Source organism: Capra hircus, chromosome 24 (genome assembly GCF_001704415.2).
Source record: "Capra hircus breed San Clemente chromosome 24, ASM170441v1, whole genome shotgun sequence".
Lineage (NCBI taxonomy): Eukaryota > Metazoa > Chordata > Mammalia > Artiodactyla > Bovidae > Capra > Capra hircus.
This window is the reverse complement of record NC_030831.1, coordinates 40,250,757-40,275,054: the sequence shown is the minus strand read 5'-3', so window position 1 is coordinate 40,275,054 and position 24,298 is coordinate 40,250,757. Positions and strand designations below refer to the sequence as shown.

The window sequence follows — 24,298 nt, the reverse complement described above, 5'->3', positions numbered from 1 at the left end:
TGCTATATAGTAATTTTCAGAGACAAACACTTTCCTGTTTCATGCTACATCATCGGATCTAGCACACTGGATTTAAAGAAGGGAGAGATCTTATATTTCTTGAAGGACTGTTATATACCAGTCACTATCTTAGATGTCTTCATTCAATATTCACAACAACTTTGACAAGTAGTTATTATCTGTAATCTATAGGGGCAGCCATAAAGCTCAGAAAGGCTGACTGCATGGTTAACAGATGTTTGAGCAGGAATTCATATCTCAAGACCTTGGTCCTTCTACATCCCTCTCTGCCTTTCAGTGATTATGAAAAGTCACTCAGTCATGTCCAACTCTTTGCAATCCCATGGACTGTAGCCCACCAGTCTCCTCTGTCCATGAAATTCTCCAGGCAAGAACACAGGAGAGGGTGGCCATTCCCTTCTTCAGGGGATCTTCCTGACCCAGGGATAGAACCAGGGTTTCCTGCATTGCAGGCAGATTCTTTATCATCTGAGCCACCATTATAAAACTCTCTAAATCCTAATGACCAGACTTTAAATATAAACATGCAAAGAGATGACAGTTTACCATCAAACTCAATACTTCGCCAAGCATTACCAGGAAGCAGCAAATGTGTACACTTATGATCACATCTGATTATGCATCTTTATTCTGCTCTGTGCCACTTCATTGACCTTGTATCTTATCCATTCACATGTAACTTTTTCCACCTACTTTCCATTAGAGTGATGAAGGCAGGTATATATTCCACGGGAAAGAGAGAGGTGGGCAGTTCTCTGAAAAAGGCTTTCAGCATTACTGCAGCTTCTCTATGGCACATTTTCTCCCACTTAAACTTGTCAGCATTAAACTTGGCATCCAGTTCTTCACGGTATTGCTGAAAATCAAGGAAAACAGTGAGTTTACAACCTGATCCCCCTCTCTTCCCCTTTAAAAACTGTCATTACACAAACTATTTTTGTAATTAGATTGAAATGCCAGTTATCTACTAAGCTCCTCTTTTTCAACACGGTTAAAGAACTGAAATAGCTCTTTCTGAATGTATTAAAAAAATTCTCTAAAATCCTTTTAGAATAATGCTAATCTTAAAGTAATTTGCCATCTGTACGAATACAAAAGTTCTTTACTCAGATCATAGCTTCATTTATGTCGTTTTGGCAGAATACTGTCTATCCCCACATGATAAATGCACTGCTAGATTTTGACAAAGCCTCTATTTCCTTTTTTCCCCCCCAATGATTCCTTCCTTCTGCCACCTCATCTTGTACTAATATTTCTAAATTCAATGAAGGATGTATGCCTCTTGGCTGGTTTACATACAGAATGAAAACTAACCCAACAAAGGAACTCTGACCTCACTCCAACATGCATACCCATGACATCTTCCTGGAGCAAATACAGATGTTTCATGCCAAGATGGACACATGTCTTCCACATGCCTGCATGCTTGCCCGGTCCTTTGTAAGGCTTGGAACACTGTGTTAATACTTTTTAAAAAAATCACTAAATGTCCTTAAGTTGATTTGGGTTATCCATTTTAGATTATTAACTCATTTGATGGCCAGTACCCTCCGGGCATTCTACTGCTCCCTGAACTACAGAGTTTACCATTAACACTAGGCAGTTATAGTCAGTTCCCCAACTGACAATAACTGCTTAAAAAAGGATACTTTAAAAAAGAAAACTGTGAAAAATCCTTAAGGCCTTTGCTTTTATTCTCACGAGAAGCCTAAGTCTTCCAGCCTTGAACGTGCAAGAGAAGCTAGAGGACAACAAGGTGAGATTTATCTTCTCTGGTGGCTGGGTGAAAAAGTGATCTGGGGTGGGGGAGTGGCGGGTGAGGGGCTCAGCGCTGGTGGGGATCAGGCTGGGGAAATGGAAAGCAGCCATTAGCATTTCTGGTGACGGATAATCCACGACTAATCTGGGTGAGCAGTTGCAGGACAGAATGAAGAGGCGGCATTTAAGAAACGCCCAGGAGGGAAAATTCTCAAGGAGCGGCAATGGGTTGAATACGAGACTCAGAGGGAGAAAGAGAAGTCCAGGATGGCCCTCAGATTGCAGGCTGGGGTAATGGGCAGAAGGAGGTGCTGTTGGCAAGAAGTGGAGGGGGAGGAGCCAACGTTTCCCTGTCCCACTGCCCGGAAGCCAAGGGGAGGGAACCTGGTTTTCAGGAAGCACTGGCAAGAGCAGGATAATTCAGATCCATTTCCACAGACCTATGCCGCAAGCGGCTGGCTGAAACTCTAGGTTACTGTCGTTGAAACCTGCCAGTACTTCCCTGTCACCTATGGGGAAACGTGGCCCCAGGGTCAAGGGCAGGCTCTAGAATGACACTCATTAAAAGCTTTTTTTTTTTTCTTTTTTACTGTGGTAAAAGTCACGTAATATAAAGCACACTATTTAACCATGTCTAAGCTGTGGCACCAACCACATTCACATCGTTGTGCAGCTCTCTTCATCACCCGCCTCCTGAATGTTTCATCTTCCTAAACTGAAACTCTGTCCCCAGTAAACACTAAGCCCCTGCTCCCTGCCCCATCTTCCAACCGCCTCTCCCCCAAACCCCGGCATCTACCAAGGTATTTTCTGACTCTAGGAATCTGACTCTTAGGTACCTCGTATAAGTGGAATCAAGCGGCATTTGTTTGCACCTACTGTATACTGGAATGCATTTTATAACCACATTCTTTAGGTGTTTATCCCAGTTCCACAACGGTCTAGTTGAAGGCCTGTGAAGTTTCCCACTGCATAACAGGGATAGTCAAACAATCTCGAAGAGATTAAACTGGATAACACAGAGCTCAGGGGGCGGGACGTGCACACAGAGAGCGCTCAGTAAGTGCTGGCTGCGTTTACCCGCCCCTCGTCTCTGCTACACCCTCTACTGTTATTACTACGGGAAACCTATGTGTACGTGGAGTGCTATTCGGGGAATAATTGCACCTCGTTCTGTCTGGAGGGCCAACAGAAAGGACAGCAAGGACACCCTCCCTGAGTTTGGAGCAGAGCACAGCGGAAGCTGGTGCAGAGCTCCATGGTGTCCTAAACAAGGGACCGGTGTCCTAAACAAGGGACCGGACTTAAGGGCCGACTCCTCCTCACCAGAGACAGGTGGATGTTTAAACTGTTAATGAGGACGCTAGGCAAGGATCAGGAGGCAGGTCCTTAAAACCTCATCTGAGCAAATATCCAACCCGCTTCTCCTCCTGAGGTAATTTTACAAAAATGCAAATAACCCACCTTCAGCCTCAAAAAACCAGTTCAGGGTGGGAAACCAGCAGACCAGGTAACATCCTCACAAAACATTTAGAGCAGCCTCTGAATAATTGAAAGGAGTCAAAAAAAGAAAGCCGTTCACGTCAAAGCAGTCTGCTTTCTTCCATAAAATATATTCCCCGGTGTTTGGCTCAAATTTCTGTCATTTGTGGAAAAGAAAATTACTGGAAACACCGAGCCATTAAATTGGTTCCAAATGACCCGAGGCCTCACGTCCAGGATGGGCTCGGCGGTTGGTGCCCTGTGAGGCTAAACCTGCAGCGTCCCCAGGGTTGCTTCCCTGTGAGTCCAACCAGGCTCTGAAAGTGCAACCCACAGTGATACCTGAGGGTTAGAGTCAGCTACTTGGCACAACTTGACGATAATTATGAGGGAGATTTAAAAAAATAAAAAACTTTCTTTCCCCAAGCACATTTCTAGAAAAAAATAGTCTAACCGGTGAAAACATTTTTTTAAGTTTCAAGTTTAAACAAAGGGAAGAAATAAAGACCCCTTGGCTGTATCAAGTTGCAATGCCTTTCTAACTGCAGTATTCCCTTGTTTCTGTTCACTGACCCAGCGTTCTTCCACACTGGTTTTCCTGGAGCTCAAACCACGAAAACATCTGGAATACATTTTTCGGACGGACAAGAAATGGAATAAATAGGCTGAAACTACATAAAACCGATTAAGGGCCAAAAGGGACTTTTACCTAGTGTGGTTCAGGAATGCATGCGTCTATTAGAACACGTTAAAGGAATTACTGGCCTTTGAGAAGTGCTTTCAGTCAAAGATTAGCTAGAGAAAAGCAACGTGTGCTATGATGTTAAACTTCATACACACAAGAAACATTGTGTAATGTTTTCTCCTTTGAATTATTTTCAAAAATAGAAAATTTAAATCATATCCATTATGCTCCCACTCTTCCCTACTAATGCGTGCACACACACATGCGCACACACACACACATACACACACACACACACACACACAGAATAAGTCAGTAAGAACATGTACAAATACAGCTTCCCTACTATGGAGGGAAGTTTAGAGGGATGGAGTCTGATTCGGTTTAGGAAACTTATTCTCCTGACTTCATTTTGGTTTTCTGACTCTACAGGTATAACCACAAAGACTTAACCAAAAAGTGATAGCTTTTGTTCTTGGATTTAGGACACATTTATTTAGAAGTATATGTAAAAACTGTTCCTGTGAGAACCTGAAACAAAAACCAGATCCCACTTAGCAAGTATTAACCTTAAGGAGCCATTAGGAATCTTCCTGCCTTTCAAGTGAACCTGTACCAGGATTTAGTAATCTCTACTCCCAAGGAAGTCATGGGTCCCGGAGACATGCAGTGACAAAGTGTGGACCACCACTCAGGTCTCCCTTCAAAACAGAACTGGCTGTTCATCTGCAAAGACTCCAGGCGGACGACTCCCCAGCTGCTGGCACCTTCTGCTCAGCCTCAGGCCCTTCCCCAGGGTGGGGGCTGACGGGGCACAGGGTGATGGTCCCGCCTGCACCACGTCTGAGGCTTGACACCCCCAAGTCTGCCTCCCCCGACCCTCGATCCTTGAGAAGCTAGGTTCCCCTGTAATCCTCTTCTCCTCTTAACTTGGTCCCAGCACCTGCCTTCTGGAACTTCCAATAGATACAGCCTACTGATTCTCAGTTTCCACCTTGAAAAATCTCTCGTCATGCTTCTATATAAGACTGAAATTTCTGATACAAATAGAATCTCCCAAAGCATGTGCCAAAATGAATTAGGGAAGAGATGCTTTCCCGCCCCTACACAATTCCTTTTAATAGTTCTGAACACAGTCAAGTTCCCTTTTCCCTCTCCCTGAGGTTTTTTTCCTCAAGGATTCATTATTGACAACTGCTCATGTCTCCAGGTCCACCCACCAGGGAGTGATCCAGGGCAGAGAGGGACTCTTCATCTGTGCACCAGGAGAGCAAGTGGGATGTCTTGCTGGCAACTGATGAGCAAAGCTTTCCTTTAATTCTTTTCTTTGCTGAACTGAAGACTTAGCCTCCATACAGAGGGAAGAAAGTAAAAGAATTCCCACTGCACGGTGGTTTTAGATGTAGACGCTAACATTACCTTAAATGGAACTGGGTTTCAGAACTGCTGAGGGAGTATTTTAGTGGTTACAGCCATTCCTACAAATTCCTATAAGGATGTCCATTAAAAGGAAAGCCAGAGAATGTCTCTAAGTTTAAAACAACTGACAATATATACCAGGGGTCATCTAATACTGGCTCAGTGAATTCTATGACGTAGAGTAACATAAAAAAACTGAAGCATTTAACCCCCAAAATAAGGGTGGGACAAGACAAGCGGCAGTTTCTGAGAGTGAATCGATGTGTTCTTTCACTGTTGTTTGCTTTTTATTGTTGTTGTTTTAATTTAAAAGAATGCACAACTCAGGATCATGGAATAACATTTAGTCATAGGTGTTGAGGAATGCTCTACAGCGCCAAGTGATAGAATCAGCAGTGATGACACCACCACACACGATGCCTGCAGGAACTGACCTAGCTAGCTGAGATCTCTAACGAGGAAGAGAGACAATGTTTGGTACCTTGACTTTGGCAGTACATCCTGAAAGTCGAAAGATCCCTTCAGATTCCAGACCCGATTCCTCAACTTTCTCAAAGAACTAGAAAGCAATGATACAAGACAGAAGTAAATACCTCCATATGATTATGAGCATTTAAAATAACAACGATGATGAAAACGATACATTACCAAGCATACAGACATGCCAGGTACTTGAATACCTAGTTAAACATTCACATGCTCCCAGGAGGTCAACACTAGCCTCCGATTGGCAAATGAGGAAATAGAGACTTAGGGTTGTTTTTCACTTTCCCAGGGTCATCCTCAAAAGTGACGGCACCCACTCTGTTCTTAACCACGAAAGCACACTGCCCCTTAAATATTTCAATATCTGATTACAGTATCTTTCTGCAGGTCAACCAGTAAGCCAGTTCAGTGGCTCAGTCTGACTCTTTGTGACCCCCATGGACTGCGCCACACCAGGCTTCCCTGTCCAGCACCAACTCCCAGAGCTTGCTCAAACTCATGTCCATCGAGTCAGCGTCACCAACCAGTAAGAAAAGACCCTAAATTACTACCATTAGTTACTCTATTCTAGCTAAGACACTGTGCATGCATGCAGGCTCAGTTGTGTCTAACTCTTTGCGACCCCTGTCTATGAAATTTTCCCAGGCAGTAACACTGGAATGGGCTATCATTTCCTTCTCCAGGGGATCTTCCTGACCCAGGAATCGAGCCTGTGTCTCTTGCATCTGACCTGCACTGGCAGGGGAGTTCTTTACCACTGCACCACCAGGGAAGCCCAAGACACTGTAGGGCTTCTCAAAATCTGATCAAGGAATTAGAAATGGTAAAGGCTTATCTGTCTCATGGTAATGGTGATGCTTTACTATTAAATAATAATAAACACTAACACTGATTGTGTACTTAGGGTGTGTCAGACAACATTCTCAGCACTTTACATATATTAATGCACGTGACCCTCACGATAATTCTGTGGTGTCCCCACTCTACAGCTGAAGAGACTGAGGCATGGGAGGGGTAAAGATTTGCCCATGTTCACACAGCAAGAGCAGGATTCCGCGTCTCTGCTATTTTCCTTTTGAAAAATGATGATGCCTGGAACTAAGGCAGCTCCTGCAGGTATGAAGAGAAGTAAGTATTTAGGGAGAAGAGACTTCTTCCTGAGAAAAGCCTCTACCCTCAGTGGAAGAACAACACCTCCAGCTGTCTTTTAAGAGCACCGCTAACCTCAGCAGTACCCAGAGTGAGGCTCTATTGAGGAGTTAGTATGAGATGAACCAGGCAGTCTACTATGCACCGTCTGTGTGCTAGGCGTCTGTACCTACACAATAATACAAACGTGTGCTGAATCTTCTCAGTCAGATTTTAATGCATTTTCTTCAGACTGTGTCCTTTTCCAAGAGGAAAAAGGACATAATAATGGCTCAACGCAAGGACGGAAAGGAAACCTTAGAGTCACCATGGGCTTGCTTCCTTTTGCATCTGTCTCTTGCTGGCTGTGTTTCTGGGCATGTATCTCACCCTCTGATGCCTCAGTTGCCTCACCAGTAGAAAGGAGATGACCGTAGCGACCTCCTGGGGCTCAGAAATGGTCAGATGTGACAGGACACAGAGATCACGGTGGCCCAGTGAAGGGAGGCGCCCTGTGGATGCTCACACTGGGCAGGCGTGGGCATCCTCTGGAACCCGGCTGCTATCCTCCCTGCTCCGATGGGTGGCCAGTCAGTCACCTGACTGGAGTAGTTCAGTTTGAGGTACTGGTACCCAAACTGAGGAAGACAGGAAAGAGAATTGCTGTTGTGAATAAAGTATGTGTCTTCTGTCAGTATTTTCACATATCATTTAAAAACTGAATTTAAGGGACTTCCCTGAAGGTCCAGTGGTTAAGACTCTGTGCTTCCAATGAAGAGGGTGCAGGTTTGATCCCTGGTCAGGGAACTAAGATCCCACAGGCCACAGGACACAGTCAAAAAACCCCCCAAAAAACTGAATTTAAAATTCAACAAGATTTGTATTTGGAGCTTGGAATTTTACTTGTACCACTGGATATCCCTGTTGAATAAACCAGTGTTAAATTTTTGGCTATAAAAAGCAGGGCTTAAAAGCAGATGAGCCATCCGCCAGTAAGGGTCACTGAGACAACTGTATTGTTCAGATATCATTTTCACAACTTCCTAAACCAGAAATTTTCTTTGTCTCAACGTATACCTTCCCAAGCACTCTGAAAACACCACCAGAATAAGCTGATTTCTAGACTTTATTTAGCTTTGTCTGGAAAATTCATTTAAACAGCAATACACAAACATCGTAAAACCCCCAACCTGTGATATATCTCAGCAAATACTTGTATGACTAATAAATGGACTATTAGTAACTAGCAGTCATCTTTTATCCAAAAGAGAATAATCATATATACACACACAAACGCATACATACACACAAATAACATTTTAAAAATATCGGAACAAATGTAACAGAAGGAAGCCATGCGACAGCATCTGTGTCTATAACCTGATGCTTTCTGGCTGGACAATGCAACAGAGGTTCTTAGCAAGGCAAACACACCCAGGTGCCTTAGATGTCACGTGGATGCAAGGAGGGAAGCCGGAAGTCACAGACACCCGAGTCCTAGAGGGGCCTTTGTGTCTTTAGATCTAAGAATATTCATCAGTGGGTTTCCAAATAGCATGCTACAAGCACAGAGCTCTATGAACTCCCCAGTTATGTACACCGAACTCACCTTTTGTAACACAAAGGGAACTCTGACCCCAGAGTCTTTCCTTCTGTCATTTTCTAGCAAGACTGTGAGGGGAACTCCAAAAATCCCAGTATCTTCATTGTAAAACACCAGGGAGAGGAAAAAAAGAGTCAGAAAAGCACGGTCTTATTCCCATGTGTCACAATGTTAGAATCACAGTAAGTCTTAATACCTCGTCCTTTTACTTTCTCTGTTTTGTTTCTTTTTAGCTGAATTCGAAAGGCGTCAAAAAAGGCCGTCAATTCGATTAGAGAGAGATGGCGGATTTTCTTCATGTCTTCAGCAGACAGATCTTCTGCTTTGGTTAGGCCAAATCTGGTTTTCTGAACAACAAATTTCTAAAATACATATTGAGGATATTTATTTTTTTATGGCATAGGAAAATTATTATACCTTCATTCAAAGGAGACCAGGACCTTCCAAATCTATACAGCTTGACATGCCTGCTATTCACAAAAAAAGATATGTGAGGCACATGCTGCGCCATAGAAAGGCCATGAATATGACCGTTAGAACCTCTGATGATCACAACTACACTAAACTAAACACAAAACAGTCACCCGAAGTATATTATAACATCATCATCACAACTGTGATGTAAAGAGTGCGGGTAATTCCCCTATTGAAACTGACTGCACATGCTTGCTGAGACAATAGCCATTCTATCTTAAATATAAAATTTAGATAATTATAAATATCCTTAAAAAAGAAAAATGCACAGGAAGTGCCAAATAATCCTACTCTCATTTTGAAGACAATGCCATTGCTATATTCTCCATTTCCACATTTTACTTACAGGTAAAACATAGTCTTCTTTCTTAAAATCTAACTTCTTAAATCTGTTCCTTTTTGGAGCCTGTGTTAGCTTTTCTGAGTATGATACTTCAAAGGACAGCTCTTCAGCTTCTACCAGAATGTTTTTTTCCAGATATTCATCATCTAAAGAACAAAGGATGTGGAATATTTCATATGCCATTTAACTGATCAATACCATTGACTGTAAAATAAGCATAAAATATTGATGAGTTAATCCACAAGCACGTTAACATGTTTACATCCCTGGAAAAGCATCAGACTCACCCAGAATGATCTCGGTTAAAAAATTAATAGTGTCATCAGACTTCCATACGAACAAGCTTCTACAATCGTTACGCAAACTTCCTATTTAATCTGATGTTTTTAATTTTAGATGTTTATGTCTCATGAAAAGCACTGAAGATTATCAGATGATTAGAAAGTCCATAATGAAAAGTTTTTATGTACTCTCATACAATGACGTCTATCCATACACAACACTGCTGCTACTCGAGAAGCAAAAGCCTAAAGCAGAAGGAGGAAGGGTGGAGGCCCCAAAGAAAAGTTCTGCCTACTTTTACTCCTCTTGAGTTTTTATCCCAAACTGTGGAACTATGCCACTCCAGATTTGTTCCAATCCAGTTTGCCCTTTACTGTGAGATTTGTTCAGGTGAATTAATCCTGATTCCTGTGACTCCGTCCTGGTTTTCTGGTCTTGGATGGTGCACATTCCAAAGATGAATGGGTGACAAGTCCTGTCTCCTATACCTGTTTCTCTCAAGTTTGAAATTAAGACAATAGATTCCTTACCAAAAGCAAGGGAAATCACTTGAGTGATCCTAAATCTGATTTTTGACTGAGAGTCTGATTTGCCATCTTGTTTTATTGCCTGGCAAAACTGTTCCTATGTCATGAAAAGAATTATTTGACAACAAAAAAAGAACTCATCAGCTTTACCCTCTTCTATATTAAATCGTTGTCCAACTCTTTGCAATCTCATGGACTGCAGCCATTAGGCTCCTCTGTCCATGGGATTTTCCAGCCAGAATACTGGAGTGGGTTGCCATTTCCTTCTCCAGAGGATCTTCCTGACCTGGGGATCGAACCTGCATCTCCTGCATTGGCAGGTAGATTCTTTACCACTGACCTGGGAAGCCCACCCTCTTCTATAAACAGTGACTAAAAGAAAGCCAAATAGAACAAAAGGAGCAACAGACAGACATGACAGAAGACCTAGTTTATCTCAGTTAAAAGTTCAGAGGAGAAATTTGTCAATCAAGAGATCTAAAATTCTAAAAAATAATTTTGATTTAAAACACAATAAATGGACAAGAACAAGGCAAAGTTATGATTTTCATACATTATACAGAGGCTTACATTCAAATCAGAGTAATAGCTAACTGTTAGATAAGACTCTAACTACTTGTTCTTCTTTTTTAAATATTTACTTGGCTGTGTCGACTCAACTTTCAGCATGCAGGATCTTTCATTGCGGAGTGTGAGTTCAGCAGCTGCGGCACGTGGCATGTGGGATCTTAGTTTCTAGACCAGGGTCAAGCCTGTGTCTACTGCATCGCAAGGTGGATTCTTAACCACTGGACCACCAGAGAAGTCCCAAGACTATAAATTCTTAAGGCTCTATGGGCAGATTCTTTGGACAGTGGCGATTCTACAGGCTGATGCACCAAATCACTGGACTACTCCAAGTGGACTTTTACCTCTCAGTGGTACGATTCGAACTGAATAATAACATGGCAGCAAACAGAATGATGTGGAATAATTTATGGTAAATCCATTATCTTTAATTTTTTTTATAACGGTTTTATTAAAATGTAATCCACATGCCCAACAATTACTTATTTGAAGTGCACAATGATTTTTATCATATTTGCAGCACTGTGTAACCATTGGTCAGTGTTAGAACATTTCATCACCTCAACTTATTTGAATTTTGAAGCAAACGCTCAAAGTATGGAGCTCTGTTGTGCCTGAGAGGAGCGTGTATCTTTAGGGGGACCTTTGGGGAACCACAAAACTGTGGCCTAAAGGGGACCTACTTCTTACAAGGAGGATTTGAGATTCCACTCTGAACCCACGAAGAGTACCCAGCTCTCAAGTGGAGGAGTCCCCATTAAACATTCACCCTGTTATTTTGTAAGGAAACATCACAAGTGTCTCTGGTGCTGCATATACTTGAGCATAACTAGAGATTTTTAGAAGGTGTCTACTTTCCGGCCTGCTTGATGCTATTTAGCAGATCCAGGTTACTATTAAAGAGACCCCAAACCAAAGGCACTGCCTGAGTGAGTAGTTTCTAAATGACACAGTGGTCATCAAGGTGGAAACGATTCTGCTTGCAATGTGCCTACTAGGTACGACAGGACGGGGTGTTCGGAGGTAGAGGGAGCAGAGGTCCAGGGTGACAGAAATCAGAAAGGGGAGAAAAACACACATACGCTTTGCTTCAGAAACCCACTGCTCACCGAACTGAGCGTCAGCACAGAAGCAAAAAGACACCGAGGCTGAGGAGGCTGTGTCACTCACCACTTGCCGCGTTCCGCGCTGACCGTCCAGGGTCTGCCGCGCCGTTGGAATGAACTGGCACGTCTGGAACGGCCTCCAGGATGGACTGTGGACCAAGGGAAGATGAACACAGAGCAGTTCACCAGGAATGCAGGCCACCCTGCGCTCCACCCTGATTCATGCTGGGCGGTGCGCTAGAACTACTTCACCAAAAAGCAATTCTTGACTCCATGAAGCGCTGGCATCTGATTTCCCGTTTTCTCACTCAGTTCAGACCTGTACAGCCCACACAGTTTTCTCAAGAGAACTAAGCCAAGGTGAGAATAACCACGCCTCCTCAAGTGTTTGCTGGCATATGTTTCCTAACATGTAAAAATGACAAAACTTGCAGTCACATAGGTTGACGATTATGTTATCATTCCGACTTTTAAAATAATTTTTGATGTGGACCATTTTTAAAGTCGTTATTGAATTTGTTACAACATTGCTTCTGTTTTAATGCTTTTATTTATTTATTTATTTATTTATTTATTTCTGACCGAGAGGCACATGGGATCTCAGTTCCCTGATCAGGGATCGAACCTGCACTCCCTGCATTGGAAGGCAAAGTCTCAACTACTGGACCGCCAGGGAGTCCCTGTACTTGTTATTCTTGATGCAGCTGGTCATACATTTTGGTCATAAACCTAGTCATGACATATCTAGATGGTTAAAAGAAGGGATGCGGGAGCCAGGCTGCCTGGATTCTAATCCTGGCTCTTCCACTTCATGTGACTTCAAGTTACAGAACTCCCTATTAGTTTCCCTGGTCTGTAAAGTGAAAATGATAAAAGAACATATTTCAACCAGTTTTTACGAATTTTAAACGACTATAAATCACATGGGACAACATCTGATGCACAGTGATTACTGTATGAGGGTCAGCTTCTATTAATATACTATACATTAACTTCTTCACGACAAAATACAGAGGGATAATAACTACCAAAGGGCTCAGCATGTTTTCCAGTTGTGTCCTCTCCTAATTAATCTGCTATTTTCTTCACTGTGACCCTGCCACACTGCTGCACTCCCCTGCAACGTTATCAGAAGCTGGGTATGTATCTTCATAGAGTTTGGTGTTACTACTCAGACTGTATGCTGGTGGTGGTTTACTTGCTAAGTCGTATCCGACTCTTGCAACCCCAAGGAATATAGCCCGTCAGGCTCCTTGAGGTGGGTACTAGTAAAAACTTTACACAAATTCCACTATTTCTATGAATATGAATTTTAATGTGGAAGTTATCAGCCATGAGTACGCTGAGGGTGAAAATTGGCTACTCCATCAAGAATCCTTTATAAGCTCTTTATACATAAGTCAGTTCTGTTTTCCCCAGAACCTGGTGTTGTTTCTTTTATTCTCATATTTATTCAGCAATATGAAGTGAACTGCAGAAGGGAATGGCAAACCACTCCAGTGTTCTTGCCTGGGAAATCCCATGGACAGAGGAGCCTGGTGGGCTACAGGCCATGGAGTCGCAAGAGTCAGAAAGGACTTAGCGGCTAAACCACCACCACTACAAACTGCACAAAGGAATCTTGAATGCTGAACTTTGTTCTCTTTTCCCTACTTTATGCCAAAGAGATGACATATTTTAATATGTAAACAGAATGCAAAGGCATACCCAATTGTTTTAACACACATGCCCAAGTATATATTTGGTGGCTCTAAAAACTAATACCACAGAATAAAGATTACCCCACAACAAAATCTTCAAAAACGATGTGGAACACTTTTCAGTGGTTTCCTTAAGTTTTCCTACAGAGCAATACTTCATTAAACTTTGAAATAACTCATCTATAGTAGAGAATGCTCCTTAAAAATTGACATTCATGCTGGGCTTGAAGCTGATGGTTTGGGAAGCTGAAATGACTAAATGTCAATTTCATGATCTGTAAAGTGGAGGTGTCATCTGCTCCTTAGGTTTACATGGCCCCAGCCAGCCTACAGTATTGAACAAGGGCCTGCTCTTTGCAATGTAAATGATTCTGGGACTTTCCTGGGGGAAGAAGAAATTTAAATTGTGACCCTTGCTCTTCAGCTATTTATAATGAGAAGAGAGTAACATTTATGGAACATTATTAAAACACAGTCCACTGCTAAGAGTGAATTTCTACACTAAAATACAAGTGTTTACTGGAGAGTAATGGAAAGCAAGGAGGTGCTGCCCAAAAGGTCTCACTGAAGAGGTTGTTGATCGTGTGCTGGAACTTGAGGAATGATGAAAAGGACGTACGAAGGCAGGGAGGTGGGCAAAGCATTCAGGCCAGGCATGGAATTATAAATTCCAGGTATGGAAATCTGAAGCATTTCGTCCTCATGAGAGGATCAGTGGAGAGCCTGATTTGCCCGGAGTTAAAGCCTGGTAAAGGTGCTCAGACTCAGACTCATAAGGGTTAAAACACAGCAGAACAAAACAAACAGAAGAGCATTCTTTTCTTATGTGTTAAAGCAGGAGAATGACTTGGTGAAAATGAAAAGGAAGATCTCACTGCCAATAAAGGGAGCAGGAGTTTTGAAACACACTGAATGAAAAGGCTCAGTGCTTGGTATTCATGTTTGTTTGTTTTTTTAAATTCAGTTTTAAAACATCCCTTTACTCATTAAACATATTAGTATTAGAATCTTAAAATATTTTTTTAGTGATTTTAAAGTATTTCAAACATATATGCCACTCCCACTTAAAACAAACTTCTCTGGCTTGTCCATAATGGATCCTGCCACCTCCCTACAATTCCAACCATAAGCCTTTTCCACTGGGGCCTCAGCTGGTTTAAGAGAGGCAAAGACACGCAGCCATCAGGGCTCGCCCTGTTGCCCAAATCCTATTACACTGGGACTGCACAGTCAAGGCTGAGGGATTAGTATTTTAAATTTCAAGATGTAGAAGGTTAGCTCTATCTGCTTGGTGATTTGGTTGGTAAGTCATGTTCGACTCCTGTGATCCCATGAACTGTGGCCTGCCGGGCTCCTCTGTCCATGGGATTCTCCAGGCAAGACTACTGGAGTGGGGTGCCATTTCCTTCTCTAGGAGGATCTTCCTGACCCAGGAATTGGAACCGGGTTTGCATTGCAGGCAAATTCTTTACCAACTGAGCTATGTGAGTTCCCTTAAAACTAGACTTTGACTATGGCATATTTCCTTCACAGTGAAGAATCACCATACCAAATATTTTTCATGTTAATTACTTAAAGGAGAAATTTATCAACTAATAGATGTTCCTCACTGTCCTGACTGGTTGCTGGGTTTTTTTTTCATGGTGTGAATCTACGGTTTGTAATTCCTGATACTAAAGCTGCCTGTGCTGGAGTCATTACAGAAAACATGGCTACCATATTCCTCTTTTGCACCTGAGATCAGAATGGAGAAATCCACCTCTTGTAACCACTTTATGCCAAATTCCCCAGAGATGAACTTAAATAACTCACATTCATGGAGGAATATGCAATCAATTTTGAAATTAAAAAAACAACAATTACAACATCTATCCAAATGCGAAGTTAAAGGCAACCTGATGACATTGCAGATTAAATACTGAATCACATCTGAAATTATAAAGTAAATATTAAAGACAGTGAGAGTAATAAATTCCAAAAACCATGAGAATAGCCAAAGTATTCAGATTACTTCTTAACCTTAAATGCAAGTAAGAAAGTTTAAAAATAAATGAAATAGGTTTATAGTCTAAGCGACTAGAAAAACTTGTCCAAGTAGACCTGAGAAGGAATGAAAAAAATAATTAAGATTAAAGAAATTAATATGATTTATATTAATTTAATAGAAAAAGTAGGCTTAATTAATTAAAGATAGTGACTTAAAAAAGAAATATTGCCCACACAGGCAAGTATTTACATTCTGATGGACACAAAAGACATAAATCTTGGGAAGAAAAAAGAAGTAATAGCCACCTGCACAGAAAATGTTAAAACTATACACCTAAATAAATAAATATATTATATACAACTATATGTTTATGCACACACACACACCCCCCCCAACATATACTGAACTAGACATTTTGCTAGAACAAATATACATTATCAAATTCATACAAGTTGGAGTCAAAAGGAATATAACCCCCAGACCCTACCCACTGAAAAATTAATCAAAGCATTATGGCTACAATAATGCCAGGCCTTGGCATAAAACTATACCTAACAGTTTTTACAGATTATATATTTACATCAAAGAATAACAAATTCCTCCATGTTTGGTCCTCATAAAGAATATCACATTGGCATTAATTCATGGAGTCCTCTTTCAAAATGAGATCTAGTCACTCCCCAGTATTCTGATGTGCCTTCTTCCTAATCATTCCCTGTTGGGGGGTCCACTGGCAGCTGTGGTTTCCTTACAATACTAACTGAAGTTCATTTCATCTGTTTGAAGAAATTGCTTCTTCCTGCCTTGAACCTACGATTCTTCCCTGACGCACAGCTGTCTGGGCAGGTGATGACTTACCATGGAGCCACTCCTGGGAATGGTAAAACTCCACTCTTCATCCTGGGACCCATCTGACAGGGCACTACTGTTGAGAGAAGCACCATCTGGCTAAATGGAGAGATGAGAGCACGGTTCTTATTTAGGCAAATGCTTTCTATCATGTTTGTGTGAATTCCACCACGTGTACATATGTAGATACATGTGGCAATACACAAAGCTGTGACTGCGGGGCGGGGGGGCGGGGGGGACTGCAGCAGCCCCTCAGGGATCGTCACCGTGAGCCACCCGAAGGCCAGGCCTTCTGGCAGACCCTGGCCCCTACAGCAGACCCTGCTATCATCTGCCACAAACTCCGTCTTCCTGAACAATATCTTGGTTTTATTCCAGGGAGCTAGATGTTAAACCAAAGAATTTGATTTCTGGGCTTCTTTGCAGCTACAAGTGACCATGTGACAAATGTGGTCAGTGAGGTGTAATTTAAGTGTAATTTTACCAAGAGTGTTTTCAGAAAAGGTAAGTGTTTCCTGACTGGAAAGAGGAGGGCCAGCTGCTACATGCCTCACGGGGTCTGCAGTATCTGGCTCCAGGGAGGATGCTGGAGGCCAGACATGGGTGGGTCTGTGCTGAGAGCATCATGTGGCTGCCCTATCAGTCCTGGACCATCCCTCATAACCATCTCCACGTGAAACAAAGCAACTCCTACTTTCCTATTACATGCAGCCAAACACAAACTTGTCTAATCTTATTATTCTTTTACTATATTCTAAGACTTTTTTTTGCAATAATTAGAATTCAGTAGCAATAGTACCAATATGCTTTTTCATTTATAAACTTCGAAGAAGGAGATTTTTGCTTTAATGTACAGTGGTGTTACTGAAATTAAAGGCGTGACTATTCTTTTCTTTCATTGCAAAATCAAATATACTTGATACTTATGAAAATGCATGATATTTTGTCTTTTAAAAAACTGTCATTCATCTGGATTGACCATATTTTCTGAATTTTCTATAGATGGCATGTGTTATTTTAAAAAATGAACAAAAGGCTCTTTTTTTCTTCAAAGGAACAAATAAAACACAAGAACTAGCACAAGAAATTTAAGTCACGATGGCAAACTCACCATCATCCAGCTCCCTTCTCACCCCAAATTACTAAAAAATGATGGAAAAAAACCACAAATTTTTAAAGGAACAGGTTTTTAACAGCACTGGAAACCAGCAAAGAATTCCAGAGCGATAGACATTTCTAGATGAAAAGCAAATAGAACTGGTTGGTAAAACAAAACCTCTAACTGAAAGCAGCATAAAAGAAAATTTTTCAGACAGGAAAGATAAAAACAACATGATGTACAAAGAATAGGAAAGAGCTGCCGGCAGATAGTCAAGAGTTGTTTACAAACCAGGGATGAAGCAGTCAATCATTCCTTAAAATACAGACAGCCCCTAAATATAATCTGAGGAAAAAAACCCAAATTCAGTCTAAATAAAATGAACTAACTGCTTTGGGGTGGGTGGGCTCCTGGTTTGAGTACACTTGACTCTGTCTCCATAGGTTTTCCATTGGCAGATTCATCCAATCCAGATGGACAGATAACGTTTGACGTATTTGAAAAAACAAAAACCCCAGAAAGCTCCCAAAAGCTAAAGCTTGAGTTTTGCACATGCCAGTAACCATTTATATAGCATGTACATTGTAATAAGGATTACGAGTGATCTAGAGATGGTTTAGGGAAGGTGTGTGTAGGTCATCTGCTGGTACCACGTCATTTTATATAAGGGATTTGAGCACTGTTGGATTCTGGTATTTTAGGGGGTCCTGGAACCCATCCCCCATGGATACTGAGGGAGGAGGGGTCTAAGAGAGAGGCAACTCGGAAGACCACACAAGACGTGGAGGGGAGATGGAGAAATGACATCAGCTTTGCCCTTCATTAGTTTTGCATCTGTGGAGTGTTTACTAACCTACCTGAACCCTATACGCACTTTTACCCCTTTAAAATTAAGTACACCCAATCACTCTGAAAAACACAAATCACCAATTTTGGCCTTTTAAAAAAATCAATCTACACGGCTGCAGAGGAAACATATAGCAATTTCCTACAGTAATCAGTTAAAAATCAATAAAGACTTGCACAATGACTGCAAAGAACTTTACGGACCCAGGGGCTGTGATCCCCTGCGAGTGTGCTGGCATCTTCTACTTTGTTGAACACTTTCTGCTCTGTTTCCCTTTGGTGGGTCCTCCTACCCTCCTGCTGTGACAGGATTCGGATAGACAGGGATAGTATGAGGGAGGGGCTAGGGATATGGACAGGAGGAAACACCCAGGATGCATAGTCTTGGGGAAACGCTCTCCCTGCACTGTAAACCGGGGGACACTTGCTGTCCCTTCCTCCCCACTGCAGGGCCCCCCTGGAGGTGTGCACTTCCCTCATCAGATGGTCCTCCCACTTGGGCACGACTCCGCCGCTTATGTCACTTACTGCTACACGTGCCAGAAACTAGCCTGTTCTCCACACAAGATGTTTACATTTGGGAAATAATTGGGAAAAACTAAACATCTGTTTCTTAGTTGATACTGAAGATACTGAAAAGAAATTTACATAGTACTCTTAATTTTCTGTACAAGCTCACTCACAAGGACCAAGCTTTAGTTGGTAAAGCGTCTGCCTACAATGTGGGAGACCTGGGTTCAATCCCTGGGTCAGGAAGATCTCCTGGAGAACGAAATGGCAACCCACTCCTGTATTCTTGCCTGGAAAATCCCATGGACGGAAGAGCCTGGTAGGCTACAATCCACGGGGTCGCAAAGAGTCCCGACACGACTGGGCGACTATCACTTATCACTTGCCTTAAAATACACATTTATTTAGTTTTTTAGTAAAAAAAAAAAGCTATTTATTCCAATTTGTTTTCTCAGGATAACTTGCTTAAAATACACATTTAGATATCAGTTTCTTGTAAAGCAACTATACTCCAATAAAAAATTAAGAAATGAGTTTATGTTGCTGGTGTTTCTGCCTATAGAAGCTTTTTCCAAAAGACAGAATTCAGTTATTTTCGATTTATTGAATTATTCCTTGCTGAATTTAAGAGTTAAGGGTGATGGGGCTAGAGGTGGCTTGTTTACCAAAAACCTGAATTATATTGTGTGTTTAGCCAAGAGAAATGAGAGTACACATCCTTTCTACTGTTACAAATGAATGTTCACGGTGGCATTATTCATAATGGCTCAAAAGTGTAACTAATCCAAATGCCCATCATCAGGTGAAAAGATACACCAACAGTAATATATCTACACAATGGATTATTGTTAGTGATACAGGGACTAAATTTCTAACGCATGCAACAAGTGGATGAATCTTAAAATTACTTTGTGTGCAAGAAGCCAGACACAAGAGTGCATACTAATCCCAACAGGGTCGGCCTCTGCCAGAGAAAGAGGACAGTGGGTGGGAAAAAGGCCTGAGAGAAACATCTAGGGTGACTGGAATGTTCTTTGTTTTGACGGGCTGTGATTACACAGGTAAAAACACTTCTCAAAATGAACTGAATTATATACTGAAAATGCAGGCACTTGTTTTAAAAATATATAACAGTAAAAAAAGAGGTAGAAATAATCCCATTCCTTACAAATAATATAATTATCTTCAAGGGTCTATAGCTGCTATGAATCAAGATCTTACAGCTACCATGATGGGTAAATCACAGAGGAAAAAGTTGTTCTTGGGAAATAAGAATATGTTTGCTGAAATTTACAAGGAGTAAGAGAAGCTAAACAAGATAACAGGATCATGACTAAGAAAGAAATTACTAACCTGGAGCACAAAGATGAAGAAATCTGAGCAAAAGAGAGTAACGTGAGAGAAAATTTAGGATACTGAAATTCAATGCAAGCAAAGCGAGAGCCATCTAATACGTGTTTGCTAATCATCTTGTGAATTTAAGGATTAGATCCACATGCTATGGTGGCGGCATGGAAGGAAAAAGCCAGAAGTTCACTCTAAGGTTGGCACTGCACTGTACTGAAGTTGTACCAGCTTGATTTACCCACCATTAGTCGCTTCTTTGTGATTAAAACAAACTCCTACTTGTTTAAATCAAGGTTTCTTAGATTTTCTTTTCTATAAAGCAAACACAGATGTAAATGATCATTTTTAACAGATGGTATGATTGTATTTTGCAGTGAATTATAAATCAATAGCAAATGTAGCTATTTGATTTTTACTTAAGGCATTGGAAATAAACCAGACCGACTACTTTGCCTTCTGTATTAACTAACACCTCAAATGACTAATTCATTAATGTCAACTACACATAAGGAAAATGTTTTCTCTTATCCATATGAATGATCTGTAGTTTGTGAGGATTCTAGACTGGGTTGTAAGCCTTTTTGTAAATAAATCTTTTGTAAAGGCCTAGATTTAGTGGCATTTATGATTTAGAGTCAAGACTCAGCCTCATATAATATATAGACAATAGGCAATTATATATAATAGACAATTCCTTTATTGTAGGTAGTTTATTGCAAAACCAACACATTGGACATTAACAAAAGCATAAAATATTATATGAACTCTTCAGATGACCAAACCTTTCTTTCCTAAAACCTAGTAGCATCAACAAACATAACTGAAAAAAAAAAAGTTACACCACCAATACTGTCTCAGCAGGGAGGAGGGAACCTTCTGGGATTCAGCATTCCCTCCCCTAACTTCCTTAGGAGAGGGAATATGAGGATGGAAAAAGTAAAGAAAAAATGAAGTATACACATTTCACCAAGGGAGAGAAAAGATAGCTCAGGATAGAACGGCACGTAAAAACAGATGTGAGAGAAGGCTCTGTCTGGCTAAACCATGAAAAAAGCAACCTTCCTTGTCTATAAACTGACAGATGCTGGATCCTTCTCCCAGGGCTTGCCTGAAGTCTGCTCTGGGTAAGTGCGGGGAGGAGTGTCGGGGGTGGGGAGTGGCTCTGGGGAAATGCAGGTGGCGGGAGGGAAGGGAGCCCTGGACACCTGGGGTGAAGAGTGCACTCAGAGGTAAGGTGCCTGGTGTTCGCCCTGCACTGGGGAAACACGTGCTGCTGTCCCATGACTTGACATCCGTATCCAGTGGACCTGGGACCCAATGGGACTAACACTCATAGGAGAATACTTTAAAACAAGAGAAAAATGTAAAGACTAAATCCATCATAAAGAAATGCCTACCCTCATTGGTCTTCTGGTTTTGTGTCTGTTTTAATAGAGCACGTAGTTATTTGTGGCTGTAACTATTAACCTCGGTTCACTTCCTGCTGAATGGCTTCCTCCGAATAAAGGCAGACCGGCGTACTGACAGCTGTGCTTGTCCAGCTACCTTAACTATACTGCCCTGTGGTGAGGTTTCACGCGTCTGTCTTAAAAGACTGGCTGCCCGTCTCATCCCTCCCCCGTCCTCCTCTATCACTTACCAAGGGGCCGCTGGTTTTGATGATTCCTGGCAGTGCTTTTCCCTCCTGGGCGCCATCCAGCTCGCTAGCATGGCTGTCACAGGTATCACCTGGCTAAGGAGAGAAGTGAAGTCACTTTTATCCAGGCACGTCTTTCCCAATAAGGGCTTCCCAGGTGGCGCAAGTGATAAAGAAGCTGCCTGCCAATGGAGGAGACTTAACAGAGGTAGGTTCGATCCCTGGGTTGAGAAGATCCTCTGGAGGAAGGCATGGCAACCCACTCCAGTATTCTCGCCCAGAGAATCCCCATGGACAGAGGAGCCTGGAGGGCTACAGTCCATAGGGTCTCAAAGAGGTGGACATGACTGAAGTGACTTAGCATGCACACACATCTTCCCCCGTGTGATGGTTTACTCAATTACACATTACACTAGAATCGGTTTAAAGACACAGCCCTGTGGAGATACAGAGTTAAGGACTGAAATAATGGTAAGAGCATTCACCAGTTCCTCCAAAAGGATGCTGATCCTTGTAAGTGTCGCGCACGGGAACAGAAATGAGTCTCAAAAGCAGACACCACTATCTGCCTGCCAAAACTTGCTTTTCTTTTCTCCTCTAACATACGAATATCACGACCTTGCTGTAGGATGCTGTGTGTCTGTCTACGAGGACCAAGTGTGATCCTGTGATGGTTCGGTCCAGTGCGATTTTGGTTAGAATGCTACTAGAGAGAACAGCTGGGAAGGCTAGTGTTCTCTTGCCGACGTGGACAGAATCAAGCTGACTGATACTTCTTCCAGGACGTGGACATGACACATGTGATGCCCAGACATCCCTCAGCACTAAATATTAGCCTGCATGCTACATGGAGCACAATGGAAAGATTAAAAAGTTGCTAGGTCCATGAGAGAGGTATTAGTCATACCAGCCTCAGAGTCCTTATTTTGTAAGGAAAACAAACCTCTAATTGTCTAAGTCAGGAAGCTTACTGATAAAACTACGCTACTTTAAAGTCAGACTTTATGAGTATATTTTGGAATGATTTACAAATCAAAAGCAAGAGCATTCAGTGCTCTTTCGATTATGAAACTGGAAAAACATTAGACCGATTATCTCACAAACACACATGACTGAGCCAAATATTTCATTCCCATTCTCTGAGATTTGGAAAGGCTCTGATTTTTCACTATGCAACTATGCAGCAAATGTATTTGAGACTATTCCGACTGTAATGCACTGCTCTGTAGGCCTTGTGTATATGCTCTAAGATTTTTTTAGCAGTATTTGTGATATAACGGCAAATCTCCCAAAATAAGATGCAAATATCCTATCCATGATTAAAACAATGCTTTGCAAAATTAAACACGCTGTGTATTAATGACATAAACTTTCACATGAGACCTTAGAAACTTCTTTTTCTGTATTTTCTAACTTTCCCCCAGTGTGTATGTATGCTATTCACGTGAAGAATACACGTCTCTTTGGAAGTGGAAACAATGCTAAAACGCAGTACAAGAAAACTTAGGTCAGGATGGAGAACAGAGTGAACCACTCCCAATAGAGAAAGGGCATATTTTTATAGGTACAGCTCCAAAGGGCACTGAAAACCAACAAAGTATTCTCCTAACAGATGAACAATTGTTAGAAATTTCTGGAAAGTAAAAAACAATTTGCTTCCTAATCATAGAGAAATTCTCAGCCTAAGAAGAGCATAAGACAACACTGCTGGCAAGCAAAGGGCAAATCCACAAAAAACAGACAAATGAACAACCAAACTTAGACTGATAATTACACGGGACAAGAGGCTCCAGGGTGACAGCTAGGAAAATTCACTGTGAGGGGTTTCCTCAGTGAAGGGGCCAAAGACCTCCCGACAGCCCCCTTTATACTGAGCAGCAGGCAGAAGCCAGGCATAAACCCAAGGAAAGCCTTCTGGAGGAAGTGAACCACCTGCCTAAGAAAGAGGCCGAGCGTTGGGACCATGACAGACCTCAATATCAGGTCACTCCGGACCTTCATGAAAGGTATGGGTGGGAAAGTAAAAGGGCAATATGAATTTTAGCTGGGAATGATGTCATCTGTTACTTTCCCTTTGGCACTGAAGGTGTGTGCACTCAATTATCTGTGTATGTGTACATGTCTACACATACACATGTGCACAGACTCATCCATGTATGCTGTTAAAATAACGTCCCTTCACAGACTGTTCACACACCTTACTGACTTACAAAGGACCCAAAGTCAGCCCTCTTGGTCAATAAAGAGCTCTGTGGGAAAATATCTATATAATGGCAGAGAAAGCTATACAGCAAAGACATGTCCTAAAAGTCACTAACTAGGCAATCCAGCCAATCGCCAAGTATCATCAGTCACTGGAGAAAAATCAACACTATAAAAAAGTTAGCCATGGAGAAAAATCAACATTTTGGGAAAAAAAGAAGTATACAGATAATGATAAACA

General features: G+C 41.7%; 1 protein-coding gene across 5 annotated transcripts in view; it reads right to left on the bottom strand.

Moving 5' to 3' along the window:
• Window positions 1-24,298, bottom strand: part of ARHGAP28 (Rho GTPase activating protein 28) — a 142,859-nt gene that overhangs the window by 23,098 nt on the left and 95,463 nt on the right. For all 5 annotated transcript variants that reach the window (XM_018039589.1, XM_018039590.1, XM_018039591.1 and 2 more), the window contains 8 exons: window positions 21,859-21,951; window positions 16,427-16,516; window positions 11,946-12,030; window positions 9,403-9,545; window positions 8,779-8,944; window positions 8,589-8,680; window positions 5,847-5,924; window positions 715-877 (listed from right to left, as the gene is read on the bottom strand). In XM_018039589.1, coding sequence (XP_017895078.1) covers window positions 715-877; window positions 5,847-5,924; window positions 8,589-8,680; window positions 8,779-8,944; window positions 9,403-9,545; window positions 11,946-12,030; window positions 16,427-16,516; window positions 21,859-21,951 — 910 coding nt within the window. The remainder of the gene's footprint in view (window positions 1-714; window positions 878-5,846; window positions 5,925-8,588; window positions 8,681-8,778; window positions 8,945-9,402; window positions 9,546-11,945; window positions 12,031-16,426; window positions 16,517-21,858; window positions 21,952-24,298) is intronic.